At 35.6% G+C, this 18225-nt stretch overlaps 1 protein-coding gene across 1 annotated transcript in view; it reads right to left on the minus strand.

Annotated features, from left to right (window-relative positions):
* LOC144958553 (dynein axonemal heavy chain 7-like) overlaps positions 1–18225 on the minus strand; it is a 105071-nt gene that overhangs the window by 20522 nt on the left and 66324 nt on the right. Inside the window, 12 exon segments of the mRNA XM_078890603.1 lie at positions 1825–1962; positions 2787–2972; positions 4360–4521; positions 11220–11420; positions 11963–12124; positions 13304–13328; positions 13330–13478; positions 14101–14193; positions 15143–15388; positions 16131–16409; positions 16849–16981; positions 17777–17910. Of these exon segments, the coding sequence (XP_078746729.1) occupies positions 1825–1962; positions 2787–2972; positions 4360–4521; positions 11220–11420; positions 11963–12124; positions 13304–13328; positions 13330–13478; positions 14101–14193; positions 15143–15388; positions 16131–16409; positions 16849–16981; positions 17777–17910 (1908 nt within the window).

The raw sequence follows: 18225 nt of genomic DNA on the forward strand, positions 1-18225 counted from the left end.
TGTAGCGAATTTTAAAATTATAATAAATAAGAAAATATTCATTTCAGAGAATCCGACAATAAAATTCACAAACACTAAATTTAACGTTTTTTATGTTCGGTTTTTTTCTAATGTAAGGCTCTCTACATGGTTCCGACAGGACCAGGTCATATTATAAGAGCCTATAAAATCTTGCCAATATCTCATCACTACCATGAAGTAAGAATGACAATCTGAACTTGTCAATGACTATATAATTTATAGGAGGCAGCTTGGCTCAGCGGTATGGTCTTTGCGTCATACCCTAAAGATACCGAGTTCGAATATCCACCACGCTGAGTGGCCTTCAGCAGGTCACCTAGCCCTAGCACACTATGCAGCGCTGGCATACGGCAGACGCTCGGGTTATTCCAACTTTTCCTTGGAATAGACCCTAATCACAATAAATTTTCCTCTTTTAGATGTATAAAGGGATTTTATTAATGTATTTCCTTGGAATCATCGTCAAAATTCTGTTTACTAGCTTCGTTAAGAGAGTCAGAATTTCCAAACAAAATCATCACTGCAAAAAAAGTTTGTTAAGTGTCATTGAAAGTTCACAACAAAACAACACACACATTATGTATTAATATCAAAACATCAGAAAACATTATTGACGTCTAAAGTCTAGGAATATTGGAGTAGACTCAACCACCGGATATGACGTGGAATTAGAATTCACAAACAAGACAAGACAAATGTGCCCCACCACCTCCAACCAGTATTATATCGAGATGGAATTAGAAGTAGAAAATAGAATGTATGGTCAAAATAGGAAGCACAGGTCGTGACGTCACAACATCCTCTCTTCCCGTTCAAAACTCATTGATTACCAGTAATCAGGAGGTCTTGAGATTCGATCCCCAGTTGGAGATGAGAACTGATTTTTTGGGATAGTATTTTTTGTTCGTGTATTGTGTCTTTCTTGCTGTGTTTGACACTGTTTTATACACTGTTTGTCAGATCGTAGTCTAAGAAATTGTATTCATTCTTCTATATAAAGCATTTAATTTTACACCACTTTTCATAAATTTAACCATATATTCAAATCTCAACATCATCTAAACCACTCTAATAAAACACCAGATCTGGATGGTGGGTCACCAGAAAATTGTTGATTAATTGATTATTTTCACACAATTCAATCTTTTCAATTATTTTTTTAAAAAAAATATAAAAAATTGCTTCTGAAATTTAGAAATGTTCATGTTAATATTTACAAGAGGAATTTTCAATAAAATGAAGACAAAAGGTCTCGTGAGACATAAGACTCAATATCAGAAATTCACTCAACTGAAAAGCGTTCACAAAACCTTTTCTAAAAAAAATTAATTGTATACTATTCTGAATCACATCAACCGTACATAATCTAATTTATCTTTAGAACAAAATTTGCAAAATAGCTTTTCCCCTGTTACAAAGGTTTCATAAATTAATAATAACAGAATATAAGTAAGTAGAAAAGTGCCAGAAGACAACTGAGAATAAAAATTTCGCTGCGACGGGGACTCGAACCCACGACCTTACTGGTATGACAACTCTGCCTGGCCGTGAGAGGGACGTTATGCAGTCAGTCCTAGGAGTGGTGGATGGCATCGACTGCATAGCGTTCCTCACACGGCCAGGCGGAGTTGTCATATCAGTAAGGTCCTCGGTTCCAATCCCCATCGCCGCGAAATTATCATTCTTTCTTGTCTTCTGGCACTTTCTACTCACTCCATTTTCTGTTTGAACAAGATATAACAAACAACCACAACAACAACAACAACAACAACAACAACAACAACAACAACAAAACCAGCCTACCTGTGTCAACAGGATGTTGTCGAAAAGTAACTGCGTTGCTTTCTGGTCTTTGGTGATGTCGGCGTTGGCGTGCATACCGAAGATACCAGGAGTCGGGTTCAAGGGCAACTGTCGTGTGTATTCGATGTAGCTGTCATACTGTAAGGTACACATGGGAATGGAAATAAAATCAAATCATTTTGAGCCGGTTTTTTCTGTGCCTTATTTAATTAACAGTTGTAAGAATTGCCACTGTGCAATTAAAAAATACAACATGAATACAGCTCCATTCGAACTGAAAGAACCCCCCCCCCCCCCCCCAAAAAAAAATAATTAAAAAAATCAAAACAAAACATAAAATCAACAGAGGCAATAGGAAACAACAGTTGGAGTATTCTAGGACAGCCAGAAAATCATTTATAATCAGTACAGGTAAATATGAAAAAACGGTGGTTTTTTGGGGTTTTGTTTTCGATTAAATTATTTTTAAAAAAATCTTAATCTTTAAATAAGCAAAACCGACAAGCACACATTTGCAGGTCTGGTAACCGGATGCAATTACAGCCTTGATTTAATATTGCTGTAATGGAAAATATTTTGCATTGGAATGAGATACAGCATCCCATTACAGCCACGAGCCCATTACAATTTAGGTTATCAGACCTGCAAATAAGTATATGTAGGTCCAGTAAAACCAAACCCTGTCATAAAAGGCGTGGCTCAGCGGAACGCTCTTTGCTCCGTATCCGAAAGGTACCGAGTTCGATCACCCGCAGCTGGGTAGTGTGGCCTTGAGCAAGTCACATCTCCCTAGCTCAATTTTCGGCGCTGCACTGCGGCTAACGCCTGGGTTATTCCAGTTTTCCCTTGGAAAAGACCCTAGAGACAAATTTCCCCTATGGGATGGATAAAGGGAATTTTATTTATTTATTTTATAAAAGGTCAAATGTCATTTTATAAAGGTTCAAGGTCTTCGGGGTTACCTCTCCATCAGGAGGACTGTAGTAATCCTTGCTGTCGTCAAACATGTAGTCATCGCTGGCAATGATGTCTTTACAGTAGAATTGGTTGAGGATAGTCAGGAGGGTCCTTCTATCCCAGTCGTCAGTGACACGGCCACCATAGTTACATTCACCTGTCAGGTAACGTAGAGCCTCGAACTGGACGTCCTGTAAGGATTGGAAAACGGTTGATATTTTTAGTTTGAGGCGATAGAAGAATGAATGTCGTTTCTAAAAGTAAAAGAAGACAAAAACACCAACACACACTCACACATAAACAAAATAAAAAAAAACAAAAACAAAGACAAACTCTGATTTAAAACTTCTTATGCCATTGATTAAAGCAGGAACGAAAGTAACGACACTCAGCTCTTTGTCAATGTTTAGAGACAGCCATTTTGATGATCAGTTCTCATTAAATTCTATCTGTCAGACTATAGATGTTCAAGGTTACATATAGTTTTGTGTGCTGGTACGCTGTACCCTGCTGGCGGATGTTGTGAGCATGTTGCCTAAACACATAGCATCAATAAAATGAATGAAACGTTGACGCCATTCAACTCTTTGTTATTGTTTTTGTTTATTGGGTGATTGGAACTCACTAACTCACAGTAGACCCTTCGTTAACCTTAGATAGAATGAAGTTGACGTCACTCAGGTCTTTGTTGTTGTTTTTTGCCATCCGCGTTTATGAGTAGTTTTCACTAAAATGTATTCAACAGACTATAAACGTCCATGGTTACATAAGCGTTGTGTGTTGGTCAGTTATACTTCCGAATGGCAAGGTTGTGAGAGCTTCTTAGCCAAGCGCATACTATCTATATAGATAGTTCGAAGATGACGTCACTCAGGTGTTTGTTGATTTTTTTTTTGCCATCCGCGTTTATGATTAATGTTCACTGAACTGTATAACCCGACTGTAAACGTTCATGGATACACACAGTTTTGTGTGTTGGTCCGTTATACTTCCGGATGGCAATGTTATGAGCTTTTAGGCAACCGCATACTATCTATAGAGAATGCGCTTGGCTAAGAAGCTCACAACATTACCAAAAAAAAAAAAAAAACAACAAAGACCTGAGTGACGTCAACTTCATCCTATAGATAATATAGATAGAATGAAGATGACGTCACTCAGGTCTTTGTTATTGTATTTTGCCCTCCGCATTTGTGAGTGATTCTCACTTAAACTGTATCAACCAGACTATAAAAGTTCATGGTTACACATAGTTTTGTGTGTTCGTCCGTTATACTTCCGGATGGCAATGTTGTGAACTCCTTGGCCAAGCGCATTCTATCTATATATAATATAGCTTGACTACTAAAGGAAACAATGAAATGATTGACCGACTGAATGCAACTCACGATTTGTTTTCTTATGTGATCGTGGACTTATTTTGACGTAAGTTTTTTTGGCCAGTTTCAGTCTATGAGTTTCCGCAGGCTTCATTTCCATTGATGGATGACCAAAATTTATGATTACCAATGGCTGACCAATATTTATGATGATCAATGATTGACCAATGTTTATGACTGACCAATGACTGAGACTTACATCGTACTGATTGAGAAACATCTGCAGCTGTTGTACGCTAATACGCAGATCCGTCTCGTTGTATTCATAGGGAATGTTCCAGCCTAGAGGGCCGAACTTCCTTCTTTCCTGGACGAGAGCGTGGAAGAAGCATAAACCATACAGCAGCTTTTTGAAGAATGGCTGAAGGAGGAAGAAAAAATAGAACACGGCGATAAGAGATGGAATAGTTCACCTATTTAAAAGTCTGATTACACAAATCGTTAAGGGCTTTTTGTTGTAAGAGAAATATTCCCGGTAAAAACAACGTATACTTATTTAAAAGTCTGATAAAACAAATTACTATGGGCTTATATTGTTGTAACAAAAATACTCACAAAATAACATATTTGATAATGTTTGTTTATGGGTTTTTAAGGGTTTTACAGCGCTTGCGATACATTTAGGTCATATCAGCGCCAGTAAAAAGGTAGACAATCAGACGGTCAAAACATTCTAGATTTACGACTAAAAGGCCCTGGCTGGAGTCCTTGGCTGATGGGGACACAGTCAAGTGTACTGTATTAGTTTTGGGAGATGATTTTTCCCCCTTGAAATCATTTCTTTGTTAAGTCCTGTCATAGTTTTTATATACTTTGTAAACATCCGAGTGTGTTCCTCTCAGTGGGGTCTTGTGCTTGTATCTGGATGAGACTTTTAGGTGATCTCAAACATGGTACATTGACAATATGAACTTGGACCCTGTCTGATAACAAATATTATTGTTGTGGGATTACTGTTATAATGGGCACTTATTTCTCAAACACGCTAATTCAATCCATTACAACAATGTGACACCAAGACCATTGTATGTGCTTTCGAATGGCAGACCTGTAAATATGTACACTTTGGTTTTGGGTACTTATTCCATGATGAAAATAATTCAATGCATCTAAATGGCTGAAATTACGATATCAGTTTGGTGATTGAAATGAGGTTGAAGGTCACTTAAACTTACACTAAAATAAACATAAAAACAATTTTATATTGAAAATTACATACAATGCTAAAGACAATCTGGGCGTCGATAGCCAAATGTTACTTTCAATCAGTATTTATTGGATTGAGAAATCACTTAAACCAAATAATTTAAACATCAATTATCATTCTTCATTTTAATAACCTGTACTATTTGTGACCAGGTTCGTGGATAGGATGACAGATTGTAAACCTGTCTACTATTACGAAAAATTCATAGAATTAAGAAATGATCGCTCCAATTTTAGAACTTCATGAACATTTCTAAGTCATTAAAACTGATTGAAAATAAAGATTGATGCCAGACACCATAATTTAATTTAAAGGATTTTGAAGTGTTATTTAATCATTGTGAGGGCATATTTTTGACCTATAGAGTTAACGATAGTGACTACAATTTTTATCTCCTTTGAACTACGAATGTTTTAAATTTTCAAGTTGGCATGTCTGATATTGTAATAAAAAGTAGACATTTAATTCATCATGTCATAGCATCTTAAAAGTTTAACCCGATTTCTGTAGCGTTAAATGGACAGAAGAAATTGCTTCTAACCCTTTGAACAGGACGCTAATCTATCGCAAAGTATGCTACTTTCACCTATATGTAACAGGCACAGCTGCCCAATAATAACTTCAGAGGGAAATCGACTACACTAGTGATCTCTTGACCCCTTTGCCTGCCATGCGAGTTATCAATCTACTGTTGGACTGCCAACCCCCCTCCCCCCTCCCACACACACACCTCTTCACATGTTGAAGTGTTGATAACTCTGGCTCCATGTGAGCTTAATGGCCCCGATGGACTACTTAGCTCAGGCCGGCCTAATTGAAAATTTAAAAATTCGTAACTTTTAGAAGATAAAAATTGTAATCGCTTTAGTTACTTTAAAAAATCAACAATTAACCCTCACAAGGATTAATTAATAACAGTTCCCTTTATTCATCCATAGAAGAAATTTTTCTCGACGGTCTATTCCAAGGGAAGACTGGAATAACCCAGGCTCGCCGATGCAGCGCCGCAGATTGAGCAGAAGTACTTGCTCAAGGTCACAAGAGCGCGCGGTGATCGAACTCGGTACCTTTCGGGTACGAGGCAAAGACTGTACCGCTAAGCCACGCTGCCCCCAAACACTTCAAAATTCATAAACTTATCAACGTTCATTATTTTCAATAAATTTTAATACCTCAGAAATGCTCATGAAATTCTGAAATTGGGGCCAAAATTTGACAATTCTACGAATTGTTCGTAATAGTTGGCAAGTCTGTCTTAGCTGAACTAAATTCAAGGGAGGGAAGGCAAGGAGAGGATGGGTAGGTGTGAAAATATTATGGACATACTTGATTCCAAATTACCAAACATGTCATGTGAGGACTACATATAATATAATAATAATAGATATTCAAAAGAGGAAAAAATATTAGGTGGTAATATATTAGACAGAAGCGAGATATGTACTGCGAATAGTAAAAAAGTAGTGAAAAATGAGCGGAATAAATCTTTAAATCTGACTACACGTGTTGTAGTAAATAAACATAAGATAAACAATACAATATCAATAGGAATTGAGACTGTGTCAAAGGTCATTGTTGTGTGTCAGGTGTGTTGAATGAAGAATGGATTATGGGCTTGTTTTAATACTGTTAAAATGGACATATTTTGGTTCGAGAGTATTTCCATTACAATAATGAGGCCCGTGATGATTTGGGTTATCAGACCTGTAAATAGGTATACGCCGACGTGTATACTTATTTGCAGGTCTGCTAACCCAACCTGTTGTTGGCTATTTGTTGTAATGGAAATATTATGAAAACAACGCAACATATTATCCATTACAACAACGTTAAAACAGGCTCATAAATTACCTCCGGCTATCAGACCTGATAACAGGTGTACCTTGGTATACACCACTTTTCCAAAATAGTTTACAACTTATTATGTAACAGCAATGGCAATTATAATCTAAACTGCAACATTTTAATATTTCATGATTTATTTTTTCTAATCTAGAAAATAGAAATTATAATTTAATAACATTGTCCTCCCATGACCTACGCCATTCGATGGCCTTTCCACACAGTCTCAGCTGCATGCTGAGGTTTTACAAACAGTTGAAAGGGGAAAAAAGAAAGTGGCAAAAACAAAGTAGAATAAGATTAGTTGGAACCGACGTGCATATGTATGCAGATCTGATAACCGAACGCAATTTATGGGCCTGTTTTAACATTGTTGTAATGGACAATATTTTGAGTTGGTTTGAGAGTATTTCCATTACAACAATGGGCCCATAATGATTTGCGATATCAGACCTGCAAATAAGTGCACGTCGGTTGGAACATATTAAATAAAACTGAACATAATAAACCTTAGAATAAAGTGAATAAGCGTTAGTGAATGTTTTCACGACTGGTGTATATTTGAAGAAAACGTCATGCATAGAACGTTACATGAAATTAAAAAAAAAATATTCCGGATACATGTGGATAGATAGTATACAAATCTGACGTACTCTGGAAAAACACATATTTAAAAATTTGGCCAGAAAACTCGTCCTTCAAATATCGATCGATTTAAATGACCCTCATCTTGGCAAAAACTCTCAAACCTGGGACTTCGCGAAGTCCCAGGTTTGAGAGTTTTTGCCAAGATGAGGGTCATTTAAATCGATCGATATTTGAAGGACGAGTTTTCTGGCCAAATTTTTAAATATTATGGGCTATTCCAGAGAACGGCAGAAATGTAGTTGGAAAATGTAGAAAGAGTGGGGACTCAATAATTGGGCAGCAAATTAATGAATACAAAACGTCTAATAAGTTTACTCTTAAAGAATGAACTCAGCTCATTTATCATCATTATGTTTAGACCGCTTGAATGTGATTAGTTCTGATTAAATTTTCTCGAGACGACAAAAAATATTTAAGTTTACATTTAGTTTTGTGTGTTTGGTATGAATGTTGAGAGTGAATGAAGCTGACGTCACTCAAATCTTTTTCAACGTGTTTACACCACGTGAGTGGTGATTAATGAGAGCGATCTATAATCATGTTTTCGTCCAACCTAATCATCGATCACATGATTTGTTGCTGTACAACGATTGGACAGTTCACAATAAATATAAACACGCTGGTTTGTTTATGAAAGTTGTAAACATACCCATGAGTCATGCTGAGCAAAATGACTAATTGTGAAGTTGGATATTTCTCAAACTGTGAACATTTTTCACTATGTGGGTCATTTTGAGCACACTTTGCAATGTGACCAATGACCGCAAGCACATGGAAAGGTAATATAGATCATCCCCATTCTCATTAAATACTTTCTCTCTAATAGGCAATGAGTATTTTACTTTACTGCAAACCATCTAACAAAGGGAATGCGATTGACGTCAAGTAATCGTCGTTACTCTTATGGAGTCATCAGGTAAATTCCTCTATTGATTTAAACAATTTGGCGTAAAAAAAAAATAACAATGACCTTTATTGAGTCCCAATTATGTAAATATAAAGACGTTTTCATCTTTAAAATGTCTGATAATTTAAAAAACAATTCAATTATTCAAGAATAAAAGCTATTTGGGGTGTTTTTGTTTTTATGGTTGATTGAGTATCATATATAGTAATTCGTAAGACCATGAGAAATGGAGGGAGGGGGGGGGGGGGATATTAGTATTAAAAGTTTTACCCAAGATCTCAAATTCAAGGTACAATGGACTACAGTTTTTGACATTTTAAAGATGAATATACAAAACAGGGGGGAAATGAGTTGACGAACAATAAAAAGACAAAAAAGTGTTGATATAAATAAATAGATAGGCAAAAAAAATAACGTGAGAAAAAGTGTTTTTGCATACCGAGTTCTGAAAATGGAAAAAATGGGTGATGAAGAAATTATTTGCTCCAAACATTTTTTAATTCAACGTTTTGTAATCATCATTACAAGCATCCCTGCCATCACCACCACCATCGTCAAAACCATGATCATCATCATCATCATCATCATCTTTATCATCCCGTTATCTCCTCCCTCTACTTCAACAACAAATTACCAGATCCAATATCATGCAAAAAAAAAAGAAGAAATATTAGAAAAAAACATTCTCAGACGTGATGGAAGTAAAATGACACGATGATGCAAAAATGTATCAAAAATATTCTAACCAATCACAATCATGTGTGCCTCATGCAGGCTATCTACTGTCTCAAGCGACTTGCGACTCTTGATTGACGCTTGAACTTTGTTCCCAAGCAAATTTCAAATTAGTAAAAAAAAAAAAAAAGGCTGTTTGTCCACCAGACACATGTAAATGTTGCTGCTTGAACCTCGAAAAAAACTGTACCTTTTACCATGAATTTTCCCCAACAAGACTTCCTATCGGTAATCAGAAGGTCTGAGGTTCGATCCCCAGTCGAGGTAGACTGTTTTTTGGGGATGGATTTTTTTCTAGTATTTTTCTTTCTTGCTTTGTCTGGCAATTTTCATACACACCTCTTCAGATTTTTATCTTCCTATCGATACTGTCTGTTCTAAATAACATTCTATGCCCTTTCAAATAAAGTTTTCAAAGTCATTTCTGGCAGTCCAAGAAATTCGACATTTGTTTCATTTATCTCTCAAGAAATGTCATGAGATCTTATTCCCCCCCCCCCCCCCCCCCAACAATAGGTACTTCCTTTACTGAATACTATAATACACACACCCTTTCAAATAAGTTTCCAATCTTTATCGGTGACGGGTCAATGACACACATTTGCGATCATAGCTCTCTCTTTCTATCTCTCTCTCTCTCTGTCTTTCTCTCTCTGTCTCTCTCCCTCTTTCTATCTCTCTCTCTCTCTCTCTCTCTCTCTCTCTCTCTCTCTCTCTCTCGATTTAAATGACTCTCATCTTGGTAAAAACTTCAAACCTGGGACTTTAAGGAAGACCTAGCAAAGTCTCAGGTAGAACGTTTTTGCCAAGATGATGGTTATTTCGATCAATCTAGTTTTCTGGCCAAATTTTTAAATACATGTCTTCCAGACAGAAACTGGTTAATCTCCTGTATTTGACATGATAATGAAGACAAACGACAGTTTTACGACTACATCTGCTATTCTGACCAAGTTGTTGGTGGACATACAGCCTTAGAATGTGATTCATGCACGAATTAAAAATTGCTTAAGTATTAAATCATCAATAAATCATTCTTACAGGAATCTTCTCTCTCTCTCTCTTTCTCTCTCTCTCTCTCTCTCTCTCTCTCTCTCTCTCTCTCTCTCTCTCTCTCTCTCTCTCTCTCTCGCCCTCTCTTTCTTTCTTTCTTTCTATCTTTCGCTTTCCCTCTCATTCCACTCTGCAGAACCGTATTCTTACAGTTTAAATTTATTCTTAATGAGAAACAAATGAATGACACACCTGAAAAAAGGACATGGGAAATTAAAAGCATCAATCAATTGTGACCAGTTGTCTCAAAACGGTCATATATCGGGGTGAACCTGATCTGGCTGAGGTCGAATTAAAGGCCTAACTGTGCAATGCATAGTTGAGTCCTTGGAAAAGGCTCTTTACTCCCATTCTTCTCTCATCATAGCCAGGTGAAAATGAGTAACTGGTTGGTCTTTAGCAGCGTTGTCTCTGTTTTTAAAAAAATGTAATATCGCCTTACAGGCGTCATGTCTTGTTGTACATGTTCTGTGTTGCTGTTGGCTTGGGACATCTGTGGATATTACACTATATGAATGCTCCAGTTCTCTCTCTCTCTCTCTCTCTCTCTCTCTCTCTCTCTCTCTCTCTCTCTCTCTCTCGCACTTACAGGGTTAAAATCGGACACCCTCCATATTTAACATCAACAGTTAGTTCTTATGCCAAAAACCAAAACCAAAACACTTACAGCCTGTTTGCACCCATTGAAGAACTCTGGATCTGAGATGGGATCACTCATGTAAGACTTGATGATGTTGAATCTCAGACCACTGGGCGGTTCATTGGTCATCTTGACCCCGTTCTGTAGGATGGACACGGGGAACGTGTCGGACGGATATGACGTCAGCCACAGACGGAAGTCGGGATGGGTGGCTTCAGGGTTAAATTCCTGGAATTTTATAAAAATAAGTAAATTTAACTCGGTTAAATTAAATTTTTTTTTTAATAGATGAATAAATAAATGGATAAGTAATTAATAAATAAACAAATAAATAAATAAATAGTAAGCAAACAAACAAAAAAAGATTGCACAATTCAAATCTCATATAAATAAATAGATGAATGGATGAATAAATAAATAATCAAATAAATAAACAAATAAATAAATAAAATAAATAATAGATAAATAAAAAAATAAACGAATCAATGGAAAAAATAATAAATAAATAATTCGATGCATAAATAGATAATGAAATAAATGAATCAATGGAGAAAATAATAAATATTTTTTTTAATGAATAAATAGATTTTGTTAAATGAAAAGAAATTGGGATGAGCTCCGGCTACATGGGCCTAATGACTCTGAAGGACTACTTTTTTCTTTGTTCAAAATTCTTTCCAATTTGAAAAGATGTGTTTTCAGAAGACATTTATTAGTTGTATTTTTTTTTTAAATCTGGTGCTGAAAAAGGGCATTTAACTAAAACTCACCTCACAGATCTTCTCAAGAGTCGGCATCCAGCTTGAAGCGAGATGGCAGTTCTGTAGCATGACCCATGTTCCTTCTTTGATTCCCTTCTCGATCATCTTCAATGCGATAGGACCTTGACCTTGACCCAGGGATAGGGAGTCAAACTTGCCTCCACCGAATCCCTGAAAACGTTTAGAAAAGAGAAAATTGTGTAAATTGAATTTGTTTAAAAATTGAGCATTTATATAGCATAATAGCCACTAAACGTGTTCAAAGCGCATTCCAAAGGGTCCCTAGCCAACAGCAACATGTAGGATAAGACATGACACCTGTTAGGTGATATTACAATTTTTTAGGACAAAGACAAATCTGTCAATGACCAGGCACTCATTTTAGACCCGAGTACTGTGATTGAATGTGAGCAAAAAGAGCCTTTTCCAAGGACTCAACTATGCATGCTCAGAGCGGGACTCGAACTCAGGACCTTCCAATCCAGAGGCGAGTGTGATACCACTAGACCATATAGCTGCACAAAGACTAGGCTAAGATTTGTGCTGATTTAACTATTTCAAGCAGGGTTAGAGTTTACTATAACTGTATAATATCATATCGAATCATTTCCACGATAAATAGCAATAGAGATTATTGTAAAGACAGACGATATTATAGAGTTGAATAGTGGTCTTTTTATTATATGTCCAGTAACGTCATCAAGGACAACAACAACTACAACACGAAGGAAGTCAAATAAGACTTAAACAAGGGCTTTCATTCCTCAAGACAAGGTAGCAATACATGGGACATAACTCTGTCATTACTACATGTACCATAGCAAATACGCAGTTATTCCCCATCCACTACAAGCAATAACTACTACTACTACTACTACTAGAATAACTACTACTACAATAACTACTACTACTACTACTTCTACTACTACTACTACTACTACTACTACTACTACTACTACTACTACCTACTACTATCTACAATACTACTACTACACTACAATAACTACTACTACTACTACTAATACTACTACTACTACTACTACTACTACTACTAACTACTACTACTACTACTACTAATACCTACTACTATACTACTACTACTACTATACTACTACTACTATACTACTACTACTACATACTACTACTACTACTACTACTACTACTACTACTACTACTACTACTACTACTACTACTACTACTACTACTACTACTACTACTATACACTACTACTACTACTCTACTACTACTACTACACTACTACTACTACTACTACTAACTACACTCTACTACTACCACCTACTACTACTATCTACACTACACGACTCACTCCACACAAACATTCACTACAACCTGACTCTTCCCAAACTTTAGAGACAGCATTAGGATCCGCTCCAGGGGAGAGAACAAACAACAAGGGGGCGCAACAGTTACTGTCCCCATAGGCTTTAGGGAGGTCAAAGGGTGGGGGTTCAATAAATTTCTTGCCAATTTTTTCGGTGACAAATTCCTGCAATGCTGGAATCATCTGGAAAGGTAGCACAGAAAGAAACATGAAATTTTAAGAATATAAGGTGTGATAAGAAAAATAAACTTGGGGTTGAGGAAAACAAAACAAAACAAAGAGATCAAAGGTATGAAGTTATTGCAGAACAGACAATAAAAAGATCGTTTATCAGTCATCTAGTCATATTTTATTAATTTGTATAATCCGCATCAGCAGTGGAATTAAATTTGGTTGAAGGAAGTGAAGGAAGTGCAGGAATAGGAGGAGGAATAGGAGGAGGAGGAGGAGGAGGAGGAGGAGGAGGAGGAGGCGGAGGAGGAGGAGGAGGACGAGGAGGTTAAGAAGAAGAAGAAGAAGAAGAAGAAGAAGAAGAAGAAGAAGAAGAAGAAGAAGAAGAAGAAGAAGAAGAAGAAGAAGAAGAAGAAGAAGAAGAAGAAGAAAAACAACAACGAGAACAACAGCAAAACTAATTACAAAAAAATCAAGAACTAAAAGAACAAGGGGATGAAAGGAAAGAGGTGGGGGGGGGGGGGGGTGAAGGGGGCGAGAGGAGGAGAGGAAGAGTTGCAGTGTAAAAAGGAGAAGAACAAACAGAAGACAAGGAGGGAGCAGTTTGCGTTAATTAACAATCAATTGTATGCACCTTGTCGGGACGGAAGCAACGTAAGACGAGAAGGCGTTGGAAAGCTCCCAGTTTATCATTCCAGTCACCAGGGAATACCTCATGGTGGGGTTCCTAAAAATGGATATCATGGAAATGGTTAATTCCAGTGAAAGAGAATAAGTGAATTAAAAAAATAAAGTTGTATAGAACTAGATTCTATTTAAAAATCCATTTTTATTGATAATCAATTAACATTTGCATGGGGAATAAGCAACAATACATGAATACATTAGGATCTCTTTTGCTTTTTTTCTCAAGAATCACTAAAATAAATTAAATTATTAAGAAATAAAAACCACAAAAGACAGGGGGGGGGGGGGTGTATTTGAGAATGTACATTTTGATGTCTTTCTCTTTTAAATCATTGTATTTTCACCCATTATGTTTCACATGACGTTTTATTATTTTTATTATTTTCGTTGTTGGCTCAAGAAGGTTTTTGAGTCTAACACAATACGAATTTAGTGCTTTGTTCTCTTTTGAGGTTGTCATATTCAAAATACACGCTACAATTATTTTTGTTGAATACTTTTGACAGTCTTTTTTAGCTTCTAGTCGCTTAGTAATGCTTTTATCTGTTTCTACGTTTACATATTTTTATCTCATAGAATGTGCAATCCAATATATTGTTACTTTTGTTTTAAGGACATTTAAGGAAACACTCTAAATCCTATTACTGATATGAAATGATAAAATCTGTTATGATATGATATGATATAATGTTATGATATGATATGATATGGTATAATCTGTTATGATATGATATGATATAATCTGTTATGATATGATATAATCTGTTATGATATGATATAATCTGTATGATATGTATAATCTGTTGATATGATATGTATTATGATATGATATGATATGATATAATCTGTTATGATATGATATGATATGATATAATCGGATATAATATGATAATCATTTTTACTTTATTACACAGTTTAACATTTTAAAAAAATTCTTTTTTTTTTCTTTAAAGAAACTTAAGATAAAGGGAGATAACGATCAGACTTACAGTGCTGTCATAAATGACCTTCCACTGATCTTTCTGGGTCATCAACTTCTTACGGATATCCTTGAAGTTGGGGTATTCGTCCAGACGACACAGTTCATCCCAGGACTTGGGTGGCAGCCAGGTGGTGGGGTTGGAGTGGGGGTTGTCTAGACCGATGCCTCCTGTCAGCAGGAACCGCCACTCCTCCTCGTCAACTTCCTTGTTGTGTTTCTGGATGTTCACGCACAGCAGGAAGGAGAAGAGCAGCTGGGGACAGAGAAAGAGTTCAGTTCAAATTTCAAAAACAAACAAGCAAAAAAACAAAACAACAAAAACAAAAAAGCAAAAACCCAGAAAAAAAAACACAAAACAAAACAAAACCAAATAAAAAAACAAAACACCAAAATAAAATAAATGACAAAAAAACAAAAAAAAAAAAAAAAAAAAAAAACAAAAAAAAACAAAACAAAAAAAAAAAAAAAAAATAAAACAAACAAAACAGAACAGAGACAATCCAGCTCCATGAGCCTTACGATTCTAAATGACCACTACTACTTATATATTATTATTATTATTATTATTATTATTATTATATTATTATTATTATTTATTATTATTATTATTATTATTGTTATTATTATTATTATTATTATTATTATTATTATTATTATTATTATTATTATTATTATTATTATTATTATTATTATTATTATATTATTATTATTATTATTATTATTATTATTATTATTGTTATTATTATTATTATTATTATTATTATTATTATTATTATTATTATTATTATTATTGTTATTATTATTCTTATTATTGATATTATTATTATATTATTATTATTATTATTATTATTATTATTATTATTATTATTATTATTATTATTATTATTATTATTATTATTATTATTATTATTATTATTTATTATTATTATTATATTATTATTATTATGTTAATAAATAAATTAATTCAATTTTTTTTTTTGGATAAGAGGACTTACCTTGTCTTTTTCAAACAGAGATCGGCAAACGTTACAATACAAAGAGTATGTGAAATGGGTGTGGAGGTGTTCTAATCGTTGGGGCAGATCCTCCGACTTGGTAGCGTTTTCAATGCTGAGTATGAATAGATTGATGAACCAGATGAGGGAATATTGGTACATTGGCTCAATGTTGGCCAAGTCAGCAATGGAGAAGAACAGAATGGTGCTGTGGATGGCTATGGGTTTGTATCCCATTCTGGCGTTGTCAATTTTCTGTTCAGTTTGTTCAGCGATTGCCTGGAGGGGGGGAAAATTATTCATGTGAATTCAGTTTGGGTGTATTTTGAATAATTATAATAATAGTACTATAAATCATTTATGCTGCACTGCACTTATTCCATATACAAACAGCTCTAGGCGTCTTTTCAATACAAATGTGAGGCTGGTTGAGAAAAGCCGGGAAGATGCGAGAAGCTTTGATTCAAGATATGAGCCAAAATCGAAGATAAAGTGTTTCTCATAGATTATACTGCCAAAAATACATTTTCCCCATCCGGCCAAAAAAAAAAAAAAAAAGAAGTTATTTCAAATTTTGATGACCTAATTGACCATCTGAAGAAGCCAAAATAGTTATAAAACACGTGTTTTTAATCTTAGGAATTTTTCAATCAATAGTAAACTTTAATTAACGCAATTATTTAATTTAGAATTTTGTGAGAAAAAGCATAGAATTTACCTGTTTCTCAGAAATCTCATTGGCCAATTTCTTGGAAGATGACAGGACTTTGATGGCAGTTTCATCCTCTAAGATGTTTCCTTCTGATGAGGAAAGGACCTCAAGGATTTTGTCTTCAATGTCCTTCAGTTGTCTATTGAAGTAAACAAGGAGAGTTCAATTATCTTTAATGTCTATAACTATACATTTGACTGTTTCCCTCCCAGTTAGGGACTCCAGCCTTGGCCAGACCAAAACCACATAATCTTCTTCCAAGACAAAGTCAGAAAGCAAACTGGAAAACAGATATAGGGAGATAGAAGTCACAGATAGTGCCTCTCTTCCCAGGTGGACATACGACTCACCCAGGTTTTGTTCTTCGTTGATACAGCAATTAGGGACTCAAATATCAAAAGGAAGCTAAGACTGGAAGCAGTAAAAAAGAAAAAAAAAAAAGAAAAAAGAAAGTGGAATAAAAGCTTCAAGTTAATTCACATAGACTTACAGGAACGTTTTGGGTTTCCCCTTTGTCAACAAAATGGCCAACGGATAACACTAAAGACAAGTGCCAGATAAGTCCTTCAGGGCCATTAAGCCCATAGAGACGGAGTTTATCCCAGTTTCCATAGCATGAAACTGACAATAGCAATTGCTTGCTACCCTTTGGATAGGATGCTAGTCTATCACAAAGTACTTTCCACCAGATCTAACAGACTCAGCTACCCGATCACTGCTGGGTGGACAGGGGCTCAGAATACAATCTCGGCTGCACCTGGGATCGATCTCGGTCCCTTTGATTGTAAAGCCAGTGCTCTACAAACTGAGCTATCATCAGGACCCACCCCCCCCCCCACCCCCACTTTGTCAACAAAATGCCAAATAAAAGGATGATGTTTTTTTTGTTAAGTAAAATTAACGAAATAATGTCCGTTTAAATACAAAGACTCACTTCTTGTTGGCGGCAGATTGTAAGATCAGCTGGTTCTTCTCTTCTTCCAGTTCAGGTCTCTCTCTGGCGACCACAATACCCAGCAGCTGGTCTTCCAAACCTTCTGGGGTGATCATGAAGTTCAGGAGGGTCACCTGAAATTGTCAACGATCCAACAAAATTGTTTATACATGTTTGGAATCACTAGAGCAGACGTCTACTGTTAACTCCATTCTCAAAATCACATAAATGTAACCCACAGTTTTGAGGCAGTATTATGTCATGATGGATTAGGGGCAGAATTTTATTTATATCCACAAATATCAAATGATACTAAGCTGCTAGAAAAGTAGAAAACGGTAGGTGCCTGAAGCCGGTGATCATAAAATACTAACGAAAGAGTGAAAAGAGAGCCAGCCACCATGGAGTACAGACGACAAAAGTTTTTTTGCATCATATTTTATTTGTTT

The sequence above is a fragment of the Berghia stephanieae genome, chromosome 13 (assembly GCF_034508935.2).
Source record: "Berghia stephanieae isolate SIO BIC M18660-M18661 chromosome 13, UCSD_Bste_1.3, whole genome shotgun sequence".
In the NCBI taxonomy this organism is placed as follows: Eukaryota; Metazoa; Mollusca; class Gastropoda; order Nudibranchia; family Aeolidiidae; genus Berghia; species Berghia stephanieae.